At 37.6% G+C, this 24,617-nt stretch overlaps 1 protein-coding gene across 1 annotated transcript in view; it reads left to right on the forward strand.

The window, feature by feature from the left end:
* The first annotated feature begins 876 nt into the window (after nt 1-876).
* LOC127691901 (cation channel sperm-associated targeting subunit tau-like) overlaps nt 877-24,617 on the forward strand; it is a 30,045-nt gene continuing 6,304 nt past the window's right edge. Inside the window, exons 1-7 of the mRNA XM_052191832.1 lie at nt 877-901; nt 5,799-5,860; nt 14,233-14,295; nt 17,024-17,098; nt 21,719-22,572; nt 22,900-23,052; nt 23,101-24,419. Of these exons, the coding sequence (XP_052047792.1) occupies nt 877-901; nt 5,799-5,860; nt 14,233-14,295; nt 17,024-17,098; nt 21,719-22,572; nt 22,900-23,052; nt 23,101-24,419 (2,551 nt within the window). The remainder of the gene's footprint in view (nt 902-5,798; nt 5,861-14,232; nt 14,296-17,023; nt 17,099-21,718; nt 22,573-22,899; nt 23,053-23,100; nt 24,420-24,617) is intronic.

The raw sequence follows: 24,617 nt of genomic DNA on the forward strand, positions 1-24,617 counted from the left end.
TCGGAGTCCCTAGTTCTTTTTAGATTTCTGGGCGTATTTAGAATAGTTTCTCTAAAATGCATGCCTGCTAAGTTCAAAACTTGGCCTTCCTTGGAGGGGGTTTCTATTTTTTCTTGTAGGTTATATTTTACATTTTTTGTAATTTATTATTTTATCTGTTTACACAGTTTTTTTTTCTTGAGTGGGCCATATTTCACATATATCTTGTAATTTTTTTTTTAAAAAAAAATTGGATCATTTAAATGTTAAGTGTAGGAATCATTTCTCCTTCAAGGGTTGCTGTTGTTAACTGTTGAAGGATGGTTACTGACTGATTGATTGCAAAGGCTGTTCCCATTTTGAATTAGTTTTGTAGTCAATACATCCTGAAATACAAAACTTGTCTTTAAAACATTTAAAAACATTCTTCCCTCTCTCAGCAGTCCTTTGTTTGCTGGAAGTTTTGGGTTATATGCTAGAATTCTAAAATAGTTGCTGCCTCAGGGTTTGACTGTGTCATTTTAGTGGAGGAACCAATTCTTTAAGCATCTTTCTGATATACATTTTATTTTCTATTTAGTTTGTCTCTATTTATTCTTTAAATTATTTTTTGTTTCCTGAGACTTGGAAAAATAAAAATATGTAATAATAAATGTAATATCATTTATTTTCTTTTAATACTAGGCATTTGCTTCTTAGCAGCCTATTTACACAATGCTTCAGCCCCACACGTATGTTATAACCCCTAATTGCACTGGCTAAATGATGCTAATATAGAGCCAAATATTAACAATTTCATTTATTACCATCAATAATACTGTTTTTAAAATTATACTGATATTTAATTGTTTTTCTATCCACTTTCTCTGTTCATTTTTATTTTAGAATAGACGTAAAATGGAAAAATCTCCACATTTTTCAGGTAAGCTATTATTTATAAATTATTACAATTTTCAAATATTGGGCCATTGAAGTTTGGAACTCGAATTCTCATAAAATAATGATCACAATTTCCTTCAAGATATAAATTATGCTATTTTCTCCTTATTATAAAAACACAGCCTCCCAATAACAGTGGGAAATCAAAACAAAATATTAATGCGCTTAAAAGTGGGAGCCCAGACAGTTTTCATTCAACATATGTTGTACTGTAACTAGGAAATAACATATTACATTTATCTGTTTCCAAAGTGTTTGTCTACTGGATAGATCTTCGCATGAACATATTTCCCTACTTCAAGAAGCTTTTCTCAGTGGTATCAAAATAATAGCATATTTTTTAAACAAGTAATCTAGCATAAATATAGAAAACTAAGATCATTTGATAATGGTGAGTCAGAGTTACAGAGGCCCTCTGAGGAATTATGCCGTGTCGAAGGAAACAGGAGATACCCATGGAATCAAGGCAGCCACCACAGTGTACGTCAAAGTTGTACCTGGGCATCCTCTAATAACCTGGACAGTCAGAGTTGTGCAGTGGCTACATATTCCTCTAGAAGAGACAACAGTAATTAATAAAAATGAAGCTAAATTAACAATATAACTGTAGTGTATGCTACGGACAGAAGATGAGCAAGTAATTGTATTTCTTTATACGTTTGTGGGGTGCAGAGAAGAGCCTTCATTTAAGGGATTATGGAGAACAGAATCAAATAAAAAATGTGATCAACAAATTGTCAAAGTTAGGGTTTCTGTTGTTGTGATAAAACACCACGAACCATAAGAAACACGGGAAGGAAAGAGTTTAATACATTTTATAGTTTGTACTTCATCGTCCATGGAAGCCAGGGTAGGAGCTGCAGCAGCTACCACAGAGGAGTGCGACCACTGGCATGCTCCACCTGGCCTGCTCACTCTGCCTTCTTATAGCACCTGGGACCACCAGCCTAGTCACAGTACAATTAAAGTGTTGTTTATTCTAGAAACTGAATGACTGGAAAATCACTCAGAATTAATAAGACATCTTATTTTAGAAGCAGGTGACTTGTTTCCTAGGCCTACAGCTGGAGGGAAATCTGCCACAGAGTCAGTTACATCTAAAGTCTCACTCAAGTCTGATTTAGACAAGACCTTGGACTTTTGGGTTGCTAGCCAAAAGAAGTTAAGACTTTGGGGCCACTGGATAGAATGAATGTATTTTTCCATGTGAAGTGCCTCACATTTGAGGGCCAGAGGCAGACCGTTATGGCTTTAATGTGTTTTCCAGAGAGCAGGTGTTGGAAACATTATTAATAAGACAGAAGTGCCAGGAGATGGGCCCTAATGAGAGGACTCTGCCTTGAGAATAGGGGGAATGATTTCATACTGTTGCTCCGGGAGTAGGTTGTTATTGCAGGCGTGGCTTTGTTGTAACAGAGGGAGCTTGGCATCTTTTGTCTCTGCAGTCCTTGTCTTGCCCTTCTGCTTCCTGCTGTGCAGTGATACAAGAAGACCCTCACCAGACCCTGGCCCTCTGATCTTGGAATTCTCAGCTTCTTAAACTAAGAAATACATTTCTGTTCCCTGTAAACCCTCTATTTTGGATTCTCCTAATCATAGAACTTTTGAGGTAAACTGGAGAAAGCAGACTTCATATTCCATTATTTTTTAACTGTCAGAATGTGAAGTTATTCCTTTGTATAAAGTGAGGTTATAAATGAGATTTCATCTCAGCTTTGCCGCTGTGCCTGTGATCTTAAGTCACTGTTTTGTAAAATCTTCCAATCTCCCCGGATCTGGGAGCAGGCCCAGGGCTGAGCCGTGCTCTCTCCCCAAGCTACATCCCCATCCCCACAATATTCCCATTTTTAAAATGAAAGAGTGGGTTAGAGGTGGAGACATAAGCCTAGAATCCTGGTCTGGTGGCAGTTAAGAGAATTATGAGTCCAAGTTTAGTTACATGGTGAGTTTCAGGATAGCTACTGAAATTCTGCCTCACACAAAGCATGGAACAGTATGCTACAACTACTGTTTTTCTGTTTCTTTAAACTGACTTAGTCCTTCTCCAGAACTCTGAACACCTCCCATATCTGTCTTATCCAATAAACCCTATGAAGCTATAACATGTGAGGTCACTGAGGCTGGGGATGTAGTCAGTTGGTAGAAGGCTTGCAGTGCATGTAGGGAACCCCAAGTTCAGACCTCTGCACAGCATAGAGCAGGCAGCATGGCGTAGTCTGTACTCTCCGCATTTGGGAGGGAGAGGATCACAAGTTCAAGGTCAGTTTTGTTACATGGCAAGTTTGAGGCCCACCTGGACTACAAAAAAACTCATCTCCAGACAACAACAACAACAACACCCTACTTAAATAGGATTTCTAATTATGTACTAAAAGTGGTTTTAATAGATGGGTGTGGTTAGGCAGGAAGATCAGCTTAAGACTGTCATCAGTTATGAAACCAATTGGAGGCCAGTCTTGGCCTACATAAGAGCTTGTCTCAAAAAATAAAAATAAAAATAAAGTGGCTATTCCAGGCAGAGTGGTACACAGCTTTAATCCCAGTACTCAGGTGGCAGAGGCATGAAGATCTTTTTAATTTCTAGGCCTCTCTGGTCTATGTAGTAAGTAAGTTCCAAGCCAGCATGGTCTACATAGCAAGTTCCAGGACAGTCAAAACCACATAGTTAGAAAACCCTGTCTCAAAAACAACAAAAAAGGGGCTTTGCTATTCCTTGCATTATGTTTCAACTTTTATGCATACCAGTCTTCTGTAATTTAGCATAATAAATTATGTGCAAATATACATAGCATATTTTCATTGAATAAAATATAGTGTATTAAAGAGTTTATTTAGTAATGTTCTCAGAGTAACCCTGTCAATTTCCTTCAATATTATCATCAGTAGATAAATTAGCATAGAGCTAGCCCAATATTTATTTGAGACAGGGTCTCTCAACATAGCCCTGACTATCCTGGTAATCATTATGTAAATAAGCTGACCTTGAACTTACAGAGTTCTACCTGCCTCTACCTCTCCAGTGCTGGGATTAAAGGCATGCTCCATTATGCCAGGCTAGTCCAATTACTTTTGAGTATCTTGCACTGGGACCTCCTGAGTCCTGGTATTTGTGCATAAACAGTCAGGCAGCAGAATAACTCATTGAAATTCATGGTCATTGTGCTCTCCACTTTATAATTTTCTTGGTTTCTTCAGAAGATGCTTCTTTAGTATCACAGATTGAATTATTAAGAAAATCTGTATTATCCATGATAGGTATGTAGAATATAGATTGTCTGCCTAGAATTGGGTATAGATTGCAAAGTAACAATGGAAAATTACAGAAATGTCTGTCAGAGAAAGTGACACAGCTCCAAAGGTGTGTACAAGCCACCTTTTGAGCAAGCCACGAAGCACAGCTTTGAATTACACAGCTAGTATTTAGTAGCCCCTTCCCAAGAGAAGGTAGGAGCATAACGATGTTTAATTATGTTTTAATTAATATTTCTGAACTGCCATCAAGAGCCAGAGTTAAAAGCAGAAGTACTTAACAAAACATCTACTATAACCTAAATTAATCTTTTATGTGCATGGAATGTGCAGAGAACAGTGACATGTAACTGCTATTTCTTTCCATACACATTCCAAAAGCAGTACTGACCCAAGGGTATGGGCATCCAGGGATTTCCTATATATAAGGAGGACACTAGCGATGGTTAAGGATGTCAATAACAGTCACATTACTCTCATGCTTCTTATGCAGCAGGCACAGTGTTAGATGTTTTAGACATTACATCACAAAACCTTCCACCAGATAAGGTCTTTTATTTTTTTTTTAACTTTTAATTTATTTTTTATTTTTTTTTATTTATTTGATATAATCTTTATTTACATTTCAAATGATATCCCCTTTCTTGGATCCCCCCTCCCCAAAAGTCCCATAAGCCCTCTTCCCTCCCCCTTGTTCCCCAATCCACCCCCTTCCCATTTCCCTGTCCTGGTATTCCCCTACACTGCTGCACTGAGCGTTTCCAGGACCGGGGCCTCTCCTTCCTTCCTTCTTGGGCATCATTCGATATGTGAATTGTTTCATGGGTATTCTGACTGTTCAACATCCTTAGTCATCAGGGAAATGCAAATCAAAACAACCCTGAGATTTCACCTCACACCAGTCAGAATGGCTAAGATCAAAAACTCAGGGGACAGCAGATGCTGGAGAGAATGTGGAGAAAGAGGAACACTCCTCCACTGCTGGTGGGGTCCCAAGCTGGTACAACCACTCTGGAAATCAGTCTGGCAGTTCCTCAGAAAACTGGGCATGATAATACCTGAGGACCCTACTATACCCCTCCTGGGCATATACCCAGAGGATTCCCCAGCATGTAATAAGGACATATGCTCCACTATGTTCATAGCAGCCCTATTTATAATAGCCAGAAGCTGGAAAGAACCCAGATGTCCCTCAACAGAGGAGTGGACACTATGGAGTACTACTCAGCTATTAAAAACAATGAATTCATAAAATTCTTAGGCAAGTGGGTGGAACTGGAGAATGTCATCCTGAGTGAGGCGACCCAATCACAAAAGAACACACATGGTATGTACTCACTGATAAGCGGATATGAGCCCAGAAACTTGGAATACCCATGAAACAATTCACATATCAGATAAGGTCTCAATCCCTTGCCAGATCAGAAAAACAAGTCCAGAAGAGGCAAGCTTACTTGCCCAATCAAATGGTCAGTTGGACAAACTTGTGGAGTCCAAGTCCTGAACTTTTAGTCACTTGGCTTTTGCCCCTGGCCAAGAGATGTACTTATAAAGCCCACTTCTCTTCTCAAATGTTACAGGGGCCAAACAATTTACATGACTTTTGGGTTTTTTTTTTCATTCTTTTTCAGATGTGTTAATAATGCCTGATAAACCCTTCGAAGAATTAAACACAAATAAAAAAGGGAGACCTGTAAGTAAATGGATATATCCTTTTAAAACTATTTGTCATTTTATTATTTAGTTATTATTTATTGCCATTCTACAATATGCATGCATGCATTTATTGTAAATTTTAAGGTTATATTTATACATTTATAGAGCATATAAATGGCTCATTAACTTTAGCAAGCCCTACAGTTCAGTTGATTGTTTCTGCCTTGCTATTTTGAAAAGTAAGCCACATAAAGCAAAGACTAGGAAGCACAGGATAGGCCAATCTCTTGTGATATGAACATCATTTTAAAAGGCCATTTTCAGAGCTTCAGAAATGGCTCAGAAGTTAAGAACACTACCTGCTCTTTCAGAGGATCAGAGTTAGGTTCCCAGCATCCACATGGTGGCCTACAGCTGTCTCTTATAACTCCACTTCCAGGGGATTTAGCATCTGATCTCTCTGAACACCAGGTAGGAATGTGGGCATGTGCATACATGTAGGCATAAGCAAAATAAGTAAATCTAAAAAAATTAAGAGGCAATTTTCTGTAGTAGTATTTTATTCTCCTGAATGATTGTCATCTTCAATGTCTTACTGCCTCTGGCTACTAACCTAGGCCTAATTGTGGAAGAATCTGGCCTTCCCAACAATCTAACCTAGGCACAGAATGTTTTCAGCCTCTGAGACTTACTGCTGAATGAGCTCACCCTTAATTGTTTTTCCTGAACTCTGGCTGGATGGTCAACTCAGCTGTTCTCACTCCAGCTCCTCTTCAAGTTGACTGATTCAAGCTGACTTCTCGTCCAGACTCTGAATTTTTGCTCTGCTTGGCCTCAAACTAACTCTGATGATCTGTTCTAATCCTCTGGCTCCTTCTGTTTTTACCTGTGTCTGACTTGTTCCCTTTATCTAACTGTCCTGGTAAGACTCTGCCCTGCCCCTTAAGTAGCTTCCCCTTCCTCTCTCCTCTTGTGAGAATTGGGCATATCCTATTCTGTCAAAGCTTTCTCTGATTTGTCTCTTTGCTTGCCTCTCAATTAGTCATCACTTTCAAATATGCTGCTTCCTTCTAAAAACTAACGTAACCTTCATTTTTTTGGATCAAAAGTGTGTTCTAACAGCCGAACTACACCCAACTAGAAACATTTTTTTAAAAGTAAATAACAATCTTGGGGTTCATGGTGTGATCAAATAGCCTGCAATAATTTTCTTATCCTAATTGCCCATATACTTAAAGTTCACTATTTGAATTGCTCATGTTTATGTATATGTCAAGATAACAGCAACAAGTATTTCAGAAATAGAAGAAGAATTGTGTGGCCTGGAATAAGGATCAAGCAAGAAATAACTATCTAGATGAAAGGCAATGGGGAAGAAAGGTTTTGCCTACCTCAGCTTTTACATTCATAAGGGAAGAACAGGGGAAAGTGTCCAAGCCCTAAGGAAACATCAGCTCTTTTTCTTATAGTGTTTAATGATTAACAAATACTGAATCCAAGGCACAGGTGCTTCTCACTAATTCTCTTTCCTAGAGAGTAGGCTTGATGTGAAAATTTATTGGATCCCATGCAACAGAATATAGTAATCACTGTAAAGTCTGCAGTCCTCAGTTCTCTAGGACATTGCTGACCCTAATATTTTGACCAGTTGTTCCAATAAACCATTAAAAGATGCCCTAGAAATTTTAATGTTTGATGTTCACATCTTCATACTAACTCACGCATCTAAAATAGCACAAAAATTCCACCTGACTCTATAATCTGCATGGAAGGGCATGTTTCTACATAGCATCATGTTGTTACAGGAGCCCGAGATTTCAATTTGAAGATGTGGATTCAGGCATCAGTCTTTTCACTGTTAGCTGTGACTAAGTTGATACTGTTCATGATACACATATGGGAAAACCTACTGTGCAGCAGGCCCCAGAAACTAACACTTAATGAGATTATACTATGATGGGCACCATTTTAAGCTGTTAATGCGCACTATTTTATTTTGATGCTTGCAAAATAAGAATTTCTACTGTTTTTAATTGCAGGTGAGGATACTGAAGCTGACTTTAGATAAACTGTATAGGGATTTGGGGATATGATCCTAGAGTGTATATGGTTAACCGCCCGCTCACCTTGAGAAGTTAGATATTCAGTTATATCCCATTTAGTGATGGATATGCATTATGGAGAATGCAATTTTATTGGTTGGGTTCTTTTTTGAGATTTAAACTGAGTTTAATTTATCGTCAATTTTTTTGGATTTTTTATTAGATATTTGCTTTATTTACATTTCAAATGGCATTCCCTTTCCTCATTACCCCTCCAAAACCCCATCTCATCCCTCCTCCCCCTGCTCATCCCCACCCCAATTTCCTGACTTGCATTCCCCTATTCTGGGGAATCCTTCATATTCTGGGAAGCCTTCATAGGATCAATGGCCTCTCTTCTCATTAATGTCTGAAATGGCTATCTTTTGCTACATATGTAGTTGGAGCCTTAAGTACCTCCATGTGTACTCTTTGGTTGATGGTTTAGTCCTTGGGAGCTCTTGGGGTACTGGTTGGTACATATTATTGTTCCTCTTGCAGGACTACAAATCTCTTCAGCTCCTTGGGTCCTTTCTCTAGCTGCTCCATTGGGGACCCTATGGAGCTCAGTCTATTGGTTGGCTGTGAGCCATGAGTATTTTAATCCACCTTCCAATAAGGATCAAAGTATCCACACATTGGTCTTCCTTCTTGAGTTTCATGTGGTCTGTGAGTTGTATCTTGGGTATTCCAAACTTTTGGACTAATATTCACTTATCAGTGAGTGCATACCATGTGTGTTCTTTTGATAGGGTTACCTCACTCAGGATGATATTTTCTAGCTCCATCCATTTGCCTAAGAATTTCATGAATTCGTTGTTTTTAATAGCTAAGTAGCACTCCATTGTATAAATGTACCATATTTTCTGTATCCATTCCTCTGTTGAGGGACATCTGGGTTCTTTCCAGCTTCTGGCTAGTATAAATAAGGTTGCTATGAACATAGTGGGGCATGTGTCCTTATTACCTGTTGGAGCATCTTCTGGGTATATGCCCAGGAGTGGTACAGCTGGGTCCTCAGGTAATGTTATGTCCAATTTTCTGAGGAACCACCAAACTGATTTCCAAAGTGGTTTTACCAGCTTGCAATCCCATCAGCAATGGAGGAGTGTTTCTCTTTCTCCACATCCTCTCCAGCATTTGCTGTCCCCTGAGTTTTTGATCTTTGCCATTCTGACTGCTGTGAGGTGAAATCTCAGGGTTGTTTTGATTTGCATTTCCCTGATGATTAAGGATGTTGAACATTTCTTTAGGTGTTTCTCAGCCATCCAGTATTCCTCAGTTGAGAATTCATTGTTTAGCTCTGTCCCCTATTTTTAAATAGGGTTATTTGGTTCTTTGGAGTCTAACTTCTTGAGTTCTTTGTATATATTAGATAGTAGCCTTCTATAGGATGTAGGATTGATAAAGATCTTTCCCTAATCTGTTGGTTGTCATTTTGTCCTATCCTTTGCCTTACAGAAGCTTTGCAATTTTATGATGTCCCTTTTATCAGTTCTTAGTCTTAGAGAATAAGCTATTGGTGTTCTTTTCAGGAAAATTTCCCCTGTGCCCATGTGCTCCAGGTTCTTCCCTACTTTCTCTTCTATTAGATTCTGTGTATCTGGTTTTATGTGGAGGTCCTTGATCCACTTGGACTTGAGCTTTGTACAGGGAGATAAGAATGGATCAATTTGCATCCTTCTACATGTTGTCTGCCAGTTGACACAGCACAGCACCATTTGTTGAAAATGCTGTCTTTTCCACTTTGGACGGTTTTAGCTCCTTTGTCAAAGATCAAGTGACCACACTGTGAGGATTCATTTCTGGGTCTTCAGTTCTATTCCATTGATCTACCTGTCTGTCACTGTACCAATACCATGCAGTTTTTATCACTATTGCTCTGTAGTACTACTTGAGGTCCGGGATACTTATTCCCCCAGAAGTTCTTTTATTGTTGAGGATAGTTTTTAGCTATCCTGGTTTTTTGTTTTGTTTTGTTTTTGTTTTTGTTTTTTTTGTTTTTGTTTTTGTTGTTGTTGTTATTCCAGATAAATTTGGAAATTGCTCTTTCTAACTCTATGAAGAATTGAGTTGAAATTTTGATGGGGATTGCATGGAATATGCAGATTGCTTTTGGCAAGATGGCCATTTTTACTATATTAACCATGCCAATCCATGAGCATGGGAGATCTTTCCATCTTCTGAGATCTTCAATTCTTTCTTCAGAAACTTGAAGTTCTTGTCATACAGTAGAGTCACACCAAGGTATTTTATATTATTTGTGACTATTGTGAAGGGTGTTATGTCCCTAATTTCTTTCTCAGCCTCTTTATCCTTTGAGTAGAGGAAGGCTATTAATTTTTTTTTTTTAATTTTCTATCCAGCCACTTTGCTGAGGTTGTTTATCAGCTGTAGTATTCTCTGGTCACTTAAGTATATGATCATATCACCTGCAAATAGTGATATTTTGACTTCTTCCTTCCCAATTTTTATATCTTTTACCTCCTTTTGTTGTCTAATTGTTCTAGCTAGGACTTCAAGTACTATATTGAACAGGTAGGGAGAGTGTGGACAGCCTTGTCTAGTCCATTTCAGTGTGATTGCTTCAAGTTTCTCTCCATTTAGTTGGAGATGTTGGTTACTGGTTTGCTGTATATTGCTTTTACTATATTTAGGTATGGACGTTGAATTCCTGATCTTTCCAAGACTTTTATCATGAAGAGGTGTTGGATTTTGTCAAATGCTTTCTCGGCATCTAATGAAATGATCATGTGGGGTTTTTTTTTTTCTTTGAGTTTATTTATGTAGTGGATTGCATTGATGGATTTCCATATATTGAACCATCCCTGCATCCCTGGGATGAAGCCTACTTGATCATGTTGAATGATCATTTTCATGTCTTCTTGGATTCGGTTGGCAAGAATTTTATTGAATGTTTTTTCATTGATACTCATAAGGGAAATTGGTCTAAAGTTCTCTTTCTTTAAGAACCACAGAGTATACTTATAAAAACTATGGCATTATTAGGAAATATAATCTTGAGAGCACTGCCATGTATGTGGTTAGTTACTGACCAAAAAGGTCTGGTTAATAACTGTCAAAGTCAATGTCATAGCACAGAATGGGCACAGACTCCCTGTTCAGTCACAATAAAGTAGACCACCTGAATGGTCTTACGAGTATTAAAGAAATACGTGTCAACAGATTACAGGAGTGAACTAATACAGAATGATGAACAGGGCTAAAAGCTTTTCAGAAATTTCAACACCCAGCATATAATATTCTCAACAAAGTTGTAATAAAAGGTAACTTTCTAAAAAAGCTCACATACTATATTATACTCAATACTGAAAGACTGTTTACCCTTAAAGATCAGAAAAAGGACACAAAAGTCATTCAGAAAAGGAGAAAAAATTGCATTTTCAGATGACACACTGTCTATATAGTATTTTTTTAGTTGTGAAAAAAATCAGTAATATTTCTATATCACTTCTCTCTAAGCTGCTCCAAAGATTTAATGTAGATTCTGTCTAAACTGTAGATTTGTAAAGAAAATGTCACTCCAAAAATATATGTAGGTAGAAACACAGATTATTTAAAATAATCTTTATAAGAAACAACATGAGTATGTTTTTTCTTATAAAGATTATTTTAAATAATCTTTAAACAACAAATAAATAACAAAATAAATAACAAAGAGTAACTACTTTAAATAGCGAATTGAGTGAGATTTTAGAGGAACAACAGGTACACTGAGCAGTGGGAAGTAATAGCCATACTAGTGGGGCTGGTGAGATGCCTTAGAGGTTAAGAGCACTTGTTGATCTTGCAGAGGTTCTGGGTTCATTTCCCAGCACCTACATGGTAGTCTACTCCAGAAAAAGGCATCAGAAGGAATCCCATACCTTCTTCTGACCTCTGTAAGCACCAATCATACACACGGTACACAGAAACACCTGAGAGAAAACTCTCAAAAAGTAAAATGAATATACACATATATAATAAATAAATTGTTTAGAAAAAAAGCATGCCAGCTAGGCGTGGTGGCGCACACCTGTAATCCCAGCACTTGGGAGGCAGAGGCAGGCAGATTTCTGAGTTTGAGGCCAGCCTGGTTTACAGAGTGAGTTCCAGGACAGTACACAGAGAAATGCTGTCTCGAAAGAAAGAAAAAGAAAAGAAAAAGAAAAAAGCATGCCAACAATAGCCCCACATGTAGAATGAAATGGCTAATAATGATGCCTTTCCAACAACTGTTTTTGCTGCAACTGGACATTCACAGAAATTAAAATGAATCATGGACTAAGTGTCATCTAAAATTTAAAACAGAATGAAACCACTCCTAAAACAGATTAATAGTTTCTTAAAAAAAAAAAAAAAGACAAAAACTAGATCTGTACCTGCCAGTAATTGAATTCTTGGGTACTTATCTTAGAGAAATTAAGATTTATATGTTATGAAGAAAAGTCTGAAAATTCCTGTTCATGGCAGCCTTATTTATCAATGGAAGTTGAAAACAACCAGATGTCACCAATTCATAAACAAACCATGAAATAATAATCAGAAAAAGGAGCAAATTATTGACACATAAAATAACTTTTTAAATTTTTTTAGAATTATGGTAAATAAAATAGACTACTATCAAATATTATAAGGTCTATGATAGACTACTATCAAACATTATAAGGTCTCTGATTCCATTTTCATAACACTCCAGTCTTTTCTTTTAAGTAAAAGAAAACTTACCTTAAATGTCTTTCTTAAGGATGATAAATCTATACACATACATAAAACTAAAATAAAACTAAGAGAAATGAAAAGACTCGCTTTTAAGGCTGACCACCTATGTAAGATTTAGAAGTTTGAAAGAATCTATCACCAGGGCAACAGATTTATAAATTGAAGACATTTCAGAGTTCTAGAACAAATTCCTAAACAGCTAACCTTCATAAGCAAGTTACAAAATCCTCAGAATTCTATGGAAAAATAAGCTTTGGAGTAATTTGAAGTTGAAAAAGGAGTTTTTTATGAACCAAGGTGGACGGTGTGTTAAAAGAAATGTTCTATTTTGAGACCAACGCCTGGAGTACAAATCTGAACTGGGAAGGACTGATCGCACCCCTTTCCACGCCCAGCTCATCCAGGTGGCCGTCTTTCAATAACACCTTCATGATTTTTGAGCCCTTCATAAATTAAAACGTTGACAATATGGCTCAACTAACTTCCATTTAAGCACTGGCATTGACTGGTCCTAAAGCCTTCTCCAATAGTCAGGATGCATGAAAGGTTGGGAGGGATGGGACTTTAATTTTGATCAACAAAGAGTATTTGGTAATGACAAGATAAATTGGTATGGTGTGCTGTAGTATAGTATATTCTAAACAAAACAACTTAGAATAAAAATATTTATTAGCATATATTAAGCATACACAGAGATGGGATCCATTCTATTCCTATTCGCATCTGTAAGGTGTTCTGATCATATCTACTGTCACCTCTTGTTCTCCTCCTGCTGACCCCTTGCTCTGTCCTACTAGTCCCCCTTCTATGTTCATGTCTGCAAAGACCTTTTGGTGGCCCAGGAGTTTCATTGTCGTTCCTTACAGGAACCTGTGAGAGGCTATTACAGGGGTATAGGCACTTTACTTGTCACTACACTGTGAAGAAAATGTCTCATTCCCAGTGACAGTTGTCTCCTCTGGAGTGGGGCCTCAGAAGTGTCTCCCTGCCTCCATAACAGATGTTGATAGGTCCAATATTTTTTAAGTAAGTTTTATATTCAGCATCTTAAAAATAAAGGCATAGTGCATTTTACTTTCAAAGCAAAGAATGAATATTTAGGCATATGTTTCAATCCATAAAGTCTTATACTGTCAAATGATTAATGCTGATTGTGTAATTCTCATATAATTCATATAAAGTAATATGAGGGGCTGGCATAAACAAGCATTACATGAAGTATGTTTAGTATGAAAAGAACTCTACAATTTTCAAAGTGAAGTCCCAGGAGCTTCTCATCTCTGAATATCTACAACACACTTAAAAACAAACAAGTAACAATAAAGCAGGCAGAAAAGTCACCAAGAAAATGGTCACATGTCATTCTTGTTTTTAGCTCCTTGGACTTTCATCTTCTAGCTTGAATGTTCTTTAAATGGCAGTGGACATACGTTTTGATCACAAATGCAATCTAAGTATGAATAAATATGCACATATCCTCTTCACTTCCCTTTTAAGTAGAAAAAAGTGCTGAATGTTTCTTCATGGCCTGCAGAGCCACACTTGTCCCTCCTATGGTTTTAAACAGATTGTAACTTGATCTTCTGAAACCTTTCTTGAATTACAGTCCTTCGAGTTAAGGAAATCTTGGGAAAGGCGTCCTACTGACATTGTCTGTAGTCTCCGAAAGGTAAGGATGGTGCCTGGCTGGAAGGCGACTGGGAAGGGTCTCTAGGAAACCGAAGGCCATGAGAAACCACGCAGGCACAAGTCTTGTCTAAAAGATAACAGCTCCTTCAAGTAAAGCTAGAGAATGCATTACAGCCGACCCAACCATGGCCCCAGCCCATTTCTTGCTGTATTATGTCTCCTGCTAAGGTACCACTAGAGTTGGAATCTCAGTGATTCTCTTTCCTCTATGGAAAACTATTCTTTTCAGATTCCAAAACTACTCCATTAACTGTGGATATCTGAATTTTATAGCTGTTTAGCTCCTTTTAGTATATTGTTTACATTTAAGAATTTTGAAAACCGGACCAAAAAAAAAAAAGGAAAAAAAAAGAATTTTGAAAACCTCTGATAGTTTGTAAGATACAATTGCTGATGGTACCCATGGTAAAGGCCATACTACAGTTACTGACATGTTATCAGGGCAAGTTTCTCTTACATATTCCTCCATCTTAGCTCTAGCCAGGGATGTCAATAGGATGAATCTTGTGCAGATTTTGGTGCAAGTAACCACCAGGAGATTGGCAGAAATACCAGACTCAAATCCATATTCTTCCATTTTCATGGTCATAAAACTTGGAGTAATTTATGCTGTGTGTCATCACTTATTTCAAGAAACTTCAACAGACTTGAAACATTATAGGCATTTGTTGAATGATAAGCACCCTTTTATCCCCTATATGAGCATATATCACAAGATAAGTAGTAGGAACAGTGTATCAGAGAATATGAGTATATTTAATGTCAATGAACACTTCCAGGTTATCATTTAAGCCAGATGTACTAACATGCATGTATAGTCAACTACCCACTATCATCCTCCACGTTTGAGTTTTTCTTCATTTGATGAATAAATATCCCACCAATAATTATATTTAATTTTTGGTTATTAATGAGAGTCAACAGTTTTCACATGTGTGCTGTCCTTATGTTGCTATTTATTGGACTGCTTACAACTGTGCATGTTTATAAATAAGGTTAAATGCTTACTCACTTATATGGGAAAATATTTTTATATTCTAAAATATAATACTTTGTTATCTATGCTGTTTGAATTTTTTTGTTGTTGTTGTTTTTTTTTTTTTTTTTTTTTTTCGAGACAGGGTTTCTCTGTGTAGTCCTGGCTGTCCTGGAACTCACTCTGTAGACCAGGCTGGCCTCAAACTCAGAAATCTGCCTGCCTCTGCCTCCCAAGTGCTGTGATTAAAGGCGTGTGCCACCACCGCCCGGTTGCTGTTTGATTTTTAATTTAAATGACAGCATAGTCAAATTTAGTAGCTTCATAGTAGGTTGTTAAATTATATCTAATTTTAATATCTTGTTTAGAAGGTGTTTCTTCTCCCCAAGATGACATCAGTATTCTAGATTTTTCTATTATATTACTTTTTATCTGTACCTCTTTTTTTGTGTGTGTGGTGCTTATGTTTGAACCTAGAGCTTCACACATGCTAAGAAAGTGCTCTACCAACTTAGCTGTATCACCAGTTCATGTTTATCTTTCAAACAATCTGTATTTTTCTATATAACAAAAGAATATCATTGTCCCAATGCTATTTAATAAAATCTTCCATGTAGTTAAAACACCACCACAACCCCCAGTGGGTTGTGCCTTCTAGTGGGTTAAGCAACCTGTGAGCCATTCTTTATATTGTCACCAGGACAAACTGGTAGCATATAATTTAGATAAGCATGTTTAAAGGGCTGGAGAGATGGCTCAGCCATTAAAGGCTTGGCTCCCAACCAAAAAAGAATGTTTAAAAGCCTTCTCCTATCATATCAGTAGCAAGTGGTAGTTGGTTTCCTACCCAGTGAAGAGAGAACACCTTACATGAGAGCCAACATGGGGACATAGAGTCAAGATTGCATGGAGTCACTACTACATGCCTAAACTTTAGAATTCATAGTAAATGGAAAATTTCTAATTTTTAATGAAGTATATCGTTTGAAAGCTAGCACCATAAAATTCACTGATGTCTTCAAAGCCAAATGTACATACTGCATGTTAAAGTTGGTTACTGCTTAAATATTATCCCATTATTAGAACTTAGGAGAGTGTGCCTTGTTTACAGTAGTTGATTAATGTTTGGAAATAATTAAGCTAATGAATGACAAAATAATAGGTTCACAAAAATTCAGTAAGAACTATTCTGAGGGAGCTAGAGAAATAGCTCAGCGATCAGAGCACAGTGCAGTCCTGAGCACTAGTCTGACCTATTTAACAAGTCAGACACTCTGCAAATGCCTACCACCCCAGCTCGAGAGTTAGCACATACATTTTAATAACAAATCTAAAGATAAATTGTCTTAACTAATTAAAAGATGCAGACTGGCTGACTGAATGAGAAAACAAGATCTGCATGCTTTTGCTTTCTGCCAGAAAACTCACGGCAGCTGCAAAGTCATGCGCAGATTGAAAGACTGAAGGCTGAGAGGGAAAGTGATATTATTACAAGCAAAGGGAATGTGAAAGCTAATAGGAGTGACTATGTCTGACAAGCTAAACTTAAGCCAAAGAAAGAAGGTCACTGTATATTTGATAATCTTGAAAGCAAATTAAGTGTGAGACAGAATTCTTTCTTACTTACCTTTAAACAACTTTTATACCTTTAGAGACTACTGAGAGTAAAATGATCTTGGAAAACATTTTTGTATTACAAGTTGTCTAAAATTAAAACTTCCTCTTTTACAAGGTGGCTTTTGCACAAAAAGAGTACACCATACCAGTTTGCAAAGCAGAAACTACAGAATTCAAACCCAAACATCAGGTGAGTCCTGCTATCCTAGTCTGGTACCAAAATTATAATCAATAACTAGGATTCTTCATATATATATATATATATATATATAATGAATTTTCCAGACCAGAACTGTTTATTAGAAATATCTGGCTACCTTTAAATATATGTATTTCTAAGCTCATTTGACCTAATAAATTTCAATGTGAAAATGAAATCTTGGAATATGTGTTTCTAAAAAATAAAACAAAAACAAACAAAAACCCCAGGCAATTCTTAATATTTCACCTGAGTATCTATTTGCATTTGAAAAGCAATTATAACAAATTATAACCACTAACTTGCATTTTGAAGTGAGTTGAAGTGAAATATTAGGCTGATTCTTTCAAATTTTGCCAGTTTTTCCAATCTGGCAATGTAGAAGTTACACAAAGATATGAAACGAGGCATCAAGAATAAAACTTTTTTCTTTTTTTTCCTTTATTTTCTTTTATTCGATATATTTTTATTTACATTTCAAATGATTTCCCCTTTTCTAGCCCCCCACTCCCTGAAAGCCCCATAAGCCCCCTTCCCTCCCCCTGTTCTCCCATCCACCCCTTCCCACTTCCCTGTTCTGATTTTGTTCTATACTGCTTCACTGAGTCTTTCCAGAACAAGGGGCCACCCCTCCGTTCTTCTTGTACCTCATTTGATGTGTGGATTATGTTTTGGGTATTCCAGCTTTCTAGGTTAATATCCACTTATTAGTGAGTGCATACATACCATGATTGATCTTTTGAGACTGGGTTACCTCACTTAGTATGATGTTCTCCAGCTCCATCCATTTGCCTAAGAATTTCATGAATTCATTGTTTCTAATGGCTGAATAGTACTCCATTGTGTATATATACCACATTTTTTGCATCCACTCTTCTGTTGAGGGATACCTGGGTTCTTTCCGGCTTCTGGCAATTATAAATAGGGCTGCTATGAACATAGTGGAGCATGTATCCTTATTACATGCTGGGGAATCCTCTGGGTATATGCCCAAGAGGGGTATAGCAGGATCTTCTGGAAGTGAGGTGCCTAGTTTTCTGAGGAACCGCCAGACTGATTTCCAGAGTGGTTGTACCAATTTGCAACCCCACCAGCAGTGGAGGAGTGTTCCTCTTTCTCCACATCCTCGCCAACACCTACTGTCTCCTGAGTTTTTAATCTTAGCCATTCTGACTGGTGTAAGGTGAAATCTCAGGGTTGTTTTGATTTGCATTTCCCTAATGACTAATGAAGTTGAGCATTTTTTAAGATGCTTCTCTGCCATCTGAAGTTCTTCAGGTGAAAATTCTTTGTTTAGCTCTGTACCCCATTTTTTAATAGGGTTATTAGGTTTTCTGGGGTCTCACCTCTTGAGTTCTTTGTATATATTGGATATTAGTCCTCTATCTGATGTAGGGTTGGTGAAGATCTTTTCCCAATTTGTTGGTTGCCGATTTGTCCTTTCGATGGTGTCCTTTGCCTTACAGAAACTGTAATTTTACGAGGTCCCATTTGTCAATTCTTGATCTTAGAGCATACGCTATTGGTGATCTGTTCAGAAACTTTCCCCCTGTACTGATGTCCTCTAGGGTCTTCCCCAGTTTCTTTTCTATTAGCTTCAGAGTGTCTGGCTTTATGTGGAGGTCCTTGATCCATTTGGAGTTGAGCTTAGTACAAGGAGACAAGGATGGATCAATTCACATTCTTCTGCATGCTGACCTCCAGTTGAACCAGCACCTTTTGTTGAAAAGGCTATCTTTTTTCCATTGGATGTTTTCAGCCCCTTTGTTGAGGATCAAGTGGCCATAGGTGTGTGGGTTCATTTCTGGATCTTCAATCCTGTTCCATTGATCCGCCTACCTGTCACTGTACCAATACCATGCAGTTTTTAACACTATTGCTCTGTAGTATTGCTTGAGGTCAGGGATACTGATTCCCCCAGAATTTCTTTTGTTGTTGAGAATAGTTTTAGCTATCCTGGGATTTTTGTTATTCCAGATGAATTTGAGAATTGCTCTTTCTAACTCTGTGAAGAATTGAGTTGGGATTTTGATGGGTATTGCGTTGAATCTGTATATTGCTTTTGGCAAAATGGCCATTTTAACTATATTAATCCTGCCAATCCATGAGCATGGGAGGTTTTTCCATTTTTTGAGGTCTTCTTCCATTTCCTTCTTCATAGTCTTGAAGTTCTTGTCATACAGATCTTTCACATGTTTGGTAAGAGTCACCCCAGGGTACTTTATACTGTTTGTGGCTATTGTGAAGGGTGTCATTTCCCTAATTTCTTTCTCAGCCTGCTTATCCTTTGAGTATAGGAAGGCTACTGATTTGCTTGAGTTGATTTTATAACCTGCCACTTTGCTGAAGTTGTTTATCAGCTGTAGTTCTCTAGTGGAGTTTTTTGGGTCACTTAGGTAGACTATCATATCATCTCATATCATCTGCAAATAGTGATAGTTTGACTTCTTCCTTTCCAATTTGTATCCCTTTGACCTCCTTATGTTGTCTAATTGCCCGAGCTAGTACCTCAAATACAGTATTGAAAAGATAAGGAGAAAGGGGGCAGCCCTGTCTAGTCCCTGATTTTAGCGGGATTGCTTCAAGTTTCTCTCCATTTAGTTTGATGCTGGCTACCAGTTTGCTGTATATTGCTTTTACTTTGTTTAGGTATGGGCCTTGAATTCCTGTTCTTTCCAAGACTTTAAGCATGAAAGGATGCTGAATTTTGTCAAATGCTTTTTCAGCATCCAATGAAATGACCATGTGGTTTTTTTCTTTTGAGTTTGTTTGTAGTGGATTGCATTGATGGATTTCCGTATATTGAACCAACACTGCATCCCTGGGATAAAGCCTACTTGATCATGGTGGATGATCATTTTGATATGTTCTTGGATCCGGTGGGCAGAATTTTATTATTTTTGCATTAATATTCATAAGGGAAATTGGCCTGAAATTCTCTTTCTTAGTTGGATCTTTGTGTGGTTTTGGTATCAGTGTAATTGTGGCTTCGTAGAAGGAGTTGGGTAATGTTCCTTCTGTTTCTATTTTGTGGAATAGTTTGAAGAGTATTGGTGCTAGGTCTTCTTTCAAGGTCTGATAGAATTCTGCACTGAAACCATCTGGTCCTGTGCTTTTTTTGGTTGGAAGGCTTTCTATGACCCATTCTATTTCTTTAGGGGTTATGGGACTGTTTAGATAATCTATTTAGTCCTGATTTAATTTTGGTATTTGGTATCTGTCAAGGAAATTGTCCATTTCCTCCAGATCCTCCAGTTGTGTTGAGTATAGGCTTTTGTAGTAGGATCTGATGATTTTTTGGATTTCCTCAGTTTCTGTTGTTATATCCCCCTTTTCATTTCTAATTTTGTTAATTTGGATCCTTTCTCTGTGCCCTTTGGTCAGTCTGGCTAAGGGTTTATCTATCTTGTTGATTTTACCAGCTCCTGGATTCGTTGATTCTTTGTATGGTTCTCTTTGTTTCCACTTGATTGATTTCAGCCCTGAGTTTGATGATTTCCTGTCTTCTACTCCTCCTGGGTGAATTAGCTTCTTTGTCCCAGGGCTTTCAGGTGTGTTGTTAAGCTGCTAGTGTATGCTCTCTCCATTTTCTTTTTGGAGGCACTCCGGGCTATGAGTTTTAACAGCTAAGCTATCACTCCAGCTCAGTGAAGAGTCCTTGCTGTTCTCTCTGAGGACCTGAGCTTGGTTCTGGGTACCCACATCTGGTGCTTCCCAACTACCTGGGCTGATCTAAGCCCTCTTCTGCCCTCTGCAGGCAACCACATACAATTCATAAAAGAATACCAAATATTTTTTTAAAACATAGACATAATTCATTTTAAAGACTGCTTCAGTGATCAAATACAGAAGTCTCAGTTTAGTATGGCTATTTTACTAAAATTTTACTGTAATCCAGAATTTGTAAATGATTTTCTTAACCATATCTGAGTCATAATACTATATATTCAAAAAGCAAGATTCTACTGTGACGTATTAAAGACTGAGTGGAATCCTTCATTGTTGACACTTAGACTTAAAGGCAAATTATGTATGTCCCTAAGATGCTCCTTACAGAATAATGTCATGGACATTTACTACTTACATGCATTTTTTTTTAATTCTGAAATTACTACTAAATAGTGAATATTTATGGTAAATGAGATTTTGAGCTTGGTGTTTACCAAGGCCACTTACTGCCTACACAGACACAACTAAATTTAGCCATTAAAAAAAAAGTACTTATAAATAGCTTTTAAGTATTTAAAGATGTCACTGTAGACAGGGTGACTAAAATAATAGGCTCACTTAGGTCCCATCTCAAAAGTAAGCAGACAAATAAACAAGCAAAAGAAAAGTAATTTTAAAAGCTAGCAATGGCAGTGTCTCACCAGAAAAGCTCCAAGTAGAGAAACATAAACACAATAGTGTAAAAATTAAGAATTTATTTTTTCACTAAAAATCCATTTTCATTCAAATGTCAAGTATTTTAAAATAAAGTTTGTTTTCCCCCTTTATAAACAAGGTGGGAAGATGAGTCAATTGACAACTTGCTTTATGAAAACTAACCAGAAAAGTCTGTATAATTTTAAATAAATGCTAAGGAATTTTTTTTCTTCTTTTATATTGCAGTTTCAGAAACTCAGCAAGAGTGGTCTTGATCCTTTTCTAAGAAACATAAACAGCAAAATGTCATTCAGAAAGAAGAAAGATCACGATGATGGATACAGACATCTAAGCACGTTAAGTACAGAGATTTTAGAGCATGAAGATCAAGATCCTCCTTACCCAGAACATTCAGGATCTGCAGGATCTGATACAATATGGGCTGAAAATCCTAGCCCTTTCACAGTCCAGATGGCAAACAAGCATAGCTTGCCTCCTGACCCTATTACAGCCACAATAATGATTTCAGACAGGAAGAATAAGCTGTCACTTGATAGTGCTTTCAACTCGGCAAACAATTCAAATACAAAGAGTATCTTTGCAAGTGATAATCCTGTTGTCAGCCTAACAAAGCTTTCAGATTCAGATAATAAACTGTTAACTGATTCTAGTTTTAATACCACACAGCCTTCAAATAGAAGGCTGTCCAAGGACTCAAATTCCAATACAACCCAGCCTTCAGATACTAAATTATGCAGTGACCGTAGTTCCAGTATAACACAGCCTTTAGATAGGAGTCCTGGTACAACACAACCTTCAGATACTAAGCTGTTCAGTGATCCTAGTAACAATAAGTTGTCCCGAGATCCTAGTAGCAATGCAACACAGCTTTCAGGTTCTAATAGATTGTCCCATAATCCTAGTATCAATGGAAATAAATCTTCATATACTTCAGATCTTAATAAAGTATGTCGTGATCCTAGTATCAATTCAATGAGGCTTTCTGATACTAACAAGTTGAGCCGTGATCCTAGTATCATCTCAGCAAGGTCTTCAGATCCTAACAAGTTATCCCATGATCCTAGCTTCATTTCAACAAAGTCTTCAGATCCTAATAAGTTATCCCGTGATCCTAGCATCATTTCCCATGATCCTAGTATTATCTCAGCAAGGTCTTCAGATGCTAACAAGTTATCCCGTGATCCTAGCATCATCTCAGCAAAGTCTTCAGATCCTAATAAGTTGTCCCATGATCTTAGTATCAATTCTACGAGGCTTTCAGATCCTAGTAAGTTGAGCCGTGATCCTAGTATCATCTCAGCAAAGTCTTCAGATCCCAATAAGTTATCCCGTGATCCTAGCATCATTTCAGCAAAGTCTTCAGATCCTAATAAGTTATCCCGTGATCCTAGTATCATCTCAGCAAGGTCTTCAGATCCTAACAAGCTGTCCCGTGATCCTAGTATCACTTCAACAAGGCTTTCAGATCCTAATAAGTTGTCCCGTGATCCTAGTATCATCTCAGCAAAGTCTTCAGATCCTAACAAGTTATCCCACGATCCTAGCTTCATTTCAACTAAGTCTTCAGATTCTAATAAGTTATCCCGTGATCCTAGTATCTCAATGAGGTTTTCAGATCCTAATAAGTTGTCCCGTGATCCTAGTATCAATTCAACAAGGCTTTCAGATTCTAGTAAGTTGAGCCATGATCCTAGTATCATTTCAGCAAAGTCTTCAGATCCTAACAAGTTATCCCGTGATCCTAGCATCATTCCCCATGATCCCAGTGTCATTTCAACAAAGTCGTCAGATGCAAATAAGTTGTCCCGTGATCCTAGTATCAATTCAACAAGGCTTTCAGATTCTAGTAAGTTGAGCCCTGATCCTAGTATCATCTCAGCAAGGTCTTCAGATCCTAATAAGTTAGCCCGTGATCCTAGCATCATTTCCCATGATCCTAGTGTCATTTCAACAAAGTCTTCAGATCCTAATAAGTTGTCCCGTGATCCTAGTATCAATTCTACAAGGCTTTCAGATCCTAGTAAATTGAGCCGTGATCCTAGTATCAACTCAGCAAGATCTTCAGATCCTAACAAGTTATCCCGTGATCCTAGCATCACTTCAGCAAAGTCTTCAGATCCTAATAAGTTGTCCCGTGATCCTAGCATCATTTCCCGTGATCCTAGTGTCATTTCAACAAAGTTTTCAGATCCTAATAAGTTATCCCGTGATCCTAGTATCTCAACAAGGGTTTCAGATCCTAATCAGTTGTCCCGTGATCCTAGTATCAATTCAACGAGGCTTTCTGATACTAACAAGTTGAGCCGTGATCCTAGTATCATCTCAGCAAGGTCTTCAGATCCTAACAAGTTATCCCATGATCCTAGCTTCATTTCAACAAAGTCTTCAGATCCTAATAAGTTATCCCGTGATCCTAGCATCATTTCCCATGATCCTAGTATTATCTCAGCAAGGTCTTCAGATGCTAACAAGTTATCCCGTGATCCTAGCATCATCTCAGCAAAGTCTTCAGATCCTAATAGGTTGTCCCATGATCCTAGTATCAATTCAACGAAGTCTTCAGATCCTAATAGGTTGTCCCATGATCCTAGTATCATTTCAACCATGTCTTCAGATCCTAATAAATTATCTCATGATCCTAGTATCATTTCAGCAAAGTCTTCAGATCCTAACAAGCTGTCCCGTGATCCTAGCATCATCTCAGCAAAGTCTTCAGATCCTAATAGGTTGTCCCATGATCCTAGTATCAATTCAATGAAGTCTTCAGATCCTAATAGGTTGTCCCATGATCCTAGTATCATTTCAGCAAAGTCTTCAGATCTTAACAAGCTGTCCCGTGATCCTAGTATCATTTTAGCAAAGTCTTCAGATCCTAACAAGCTGTCCCGTGATCCTAGTATCATTTCAGCAAAGTCTTCAGATCCCAGTAAGTTGAGCCGTGACATTAGTATCATGTCAACAAGGTCTTCAGATCCTAGCAAGTTATCCTATGATCTTAGCTTCAATTCAATAAAGTCTTCAGATCCTAGTAAATTTTCCTGTGATCCTAGCATCATTTCCTATGATCCTAGTGTCATTTCAACAAAGTCTTCAGATCCTAACAAGTTATCCTCTGATCCTAGCA

Source organism: Apodemus sylvaticus, chromosome 9 (assembly GCF_947179515.1).
Source record: "Apodemus sylvaticus chromosome 9, mApoSyl1.1, whole genome shotgun sequence".
Taxonomy (NCBI): Eukaryota; Metazoa; Chordata; class Mammalia; order Rodentia; family Muridae; genus Apodemus; species Apodemus sylvaticus.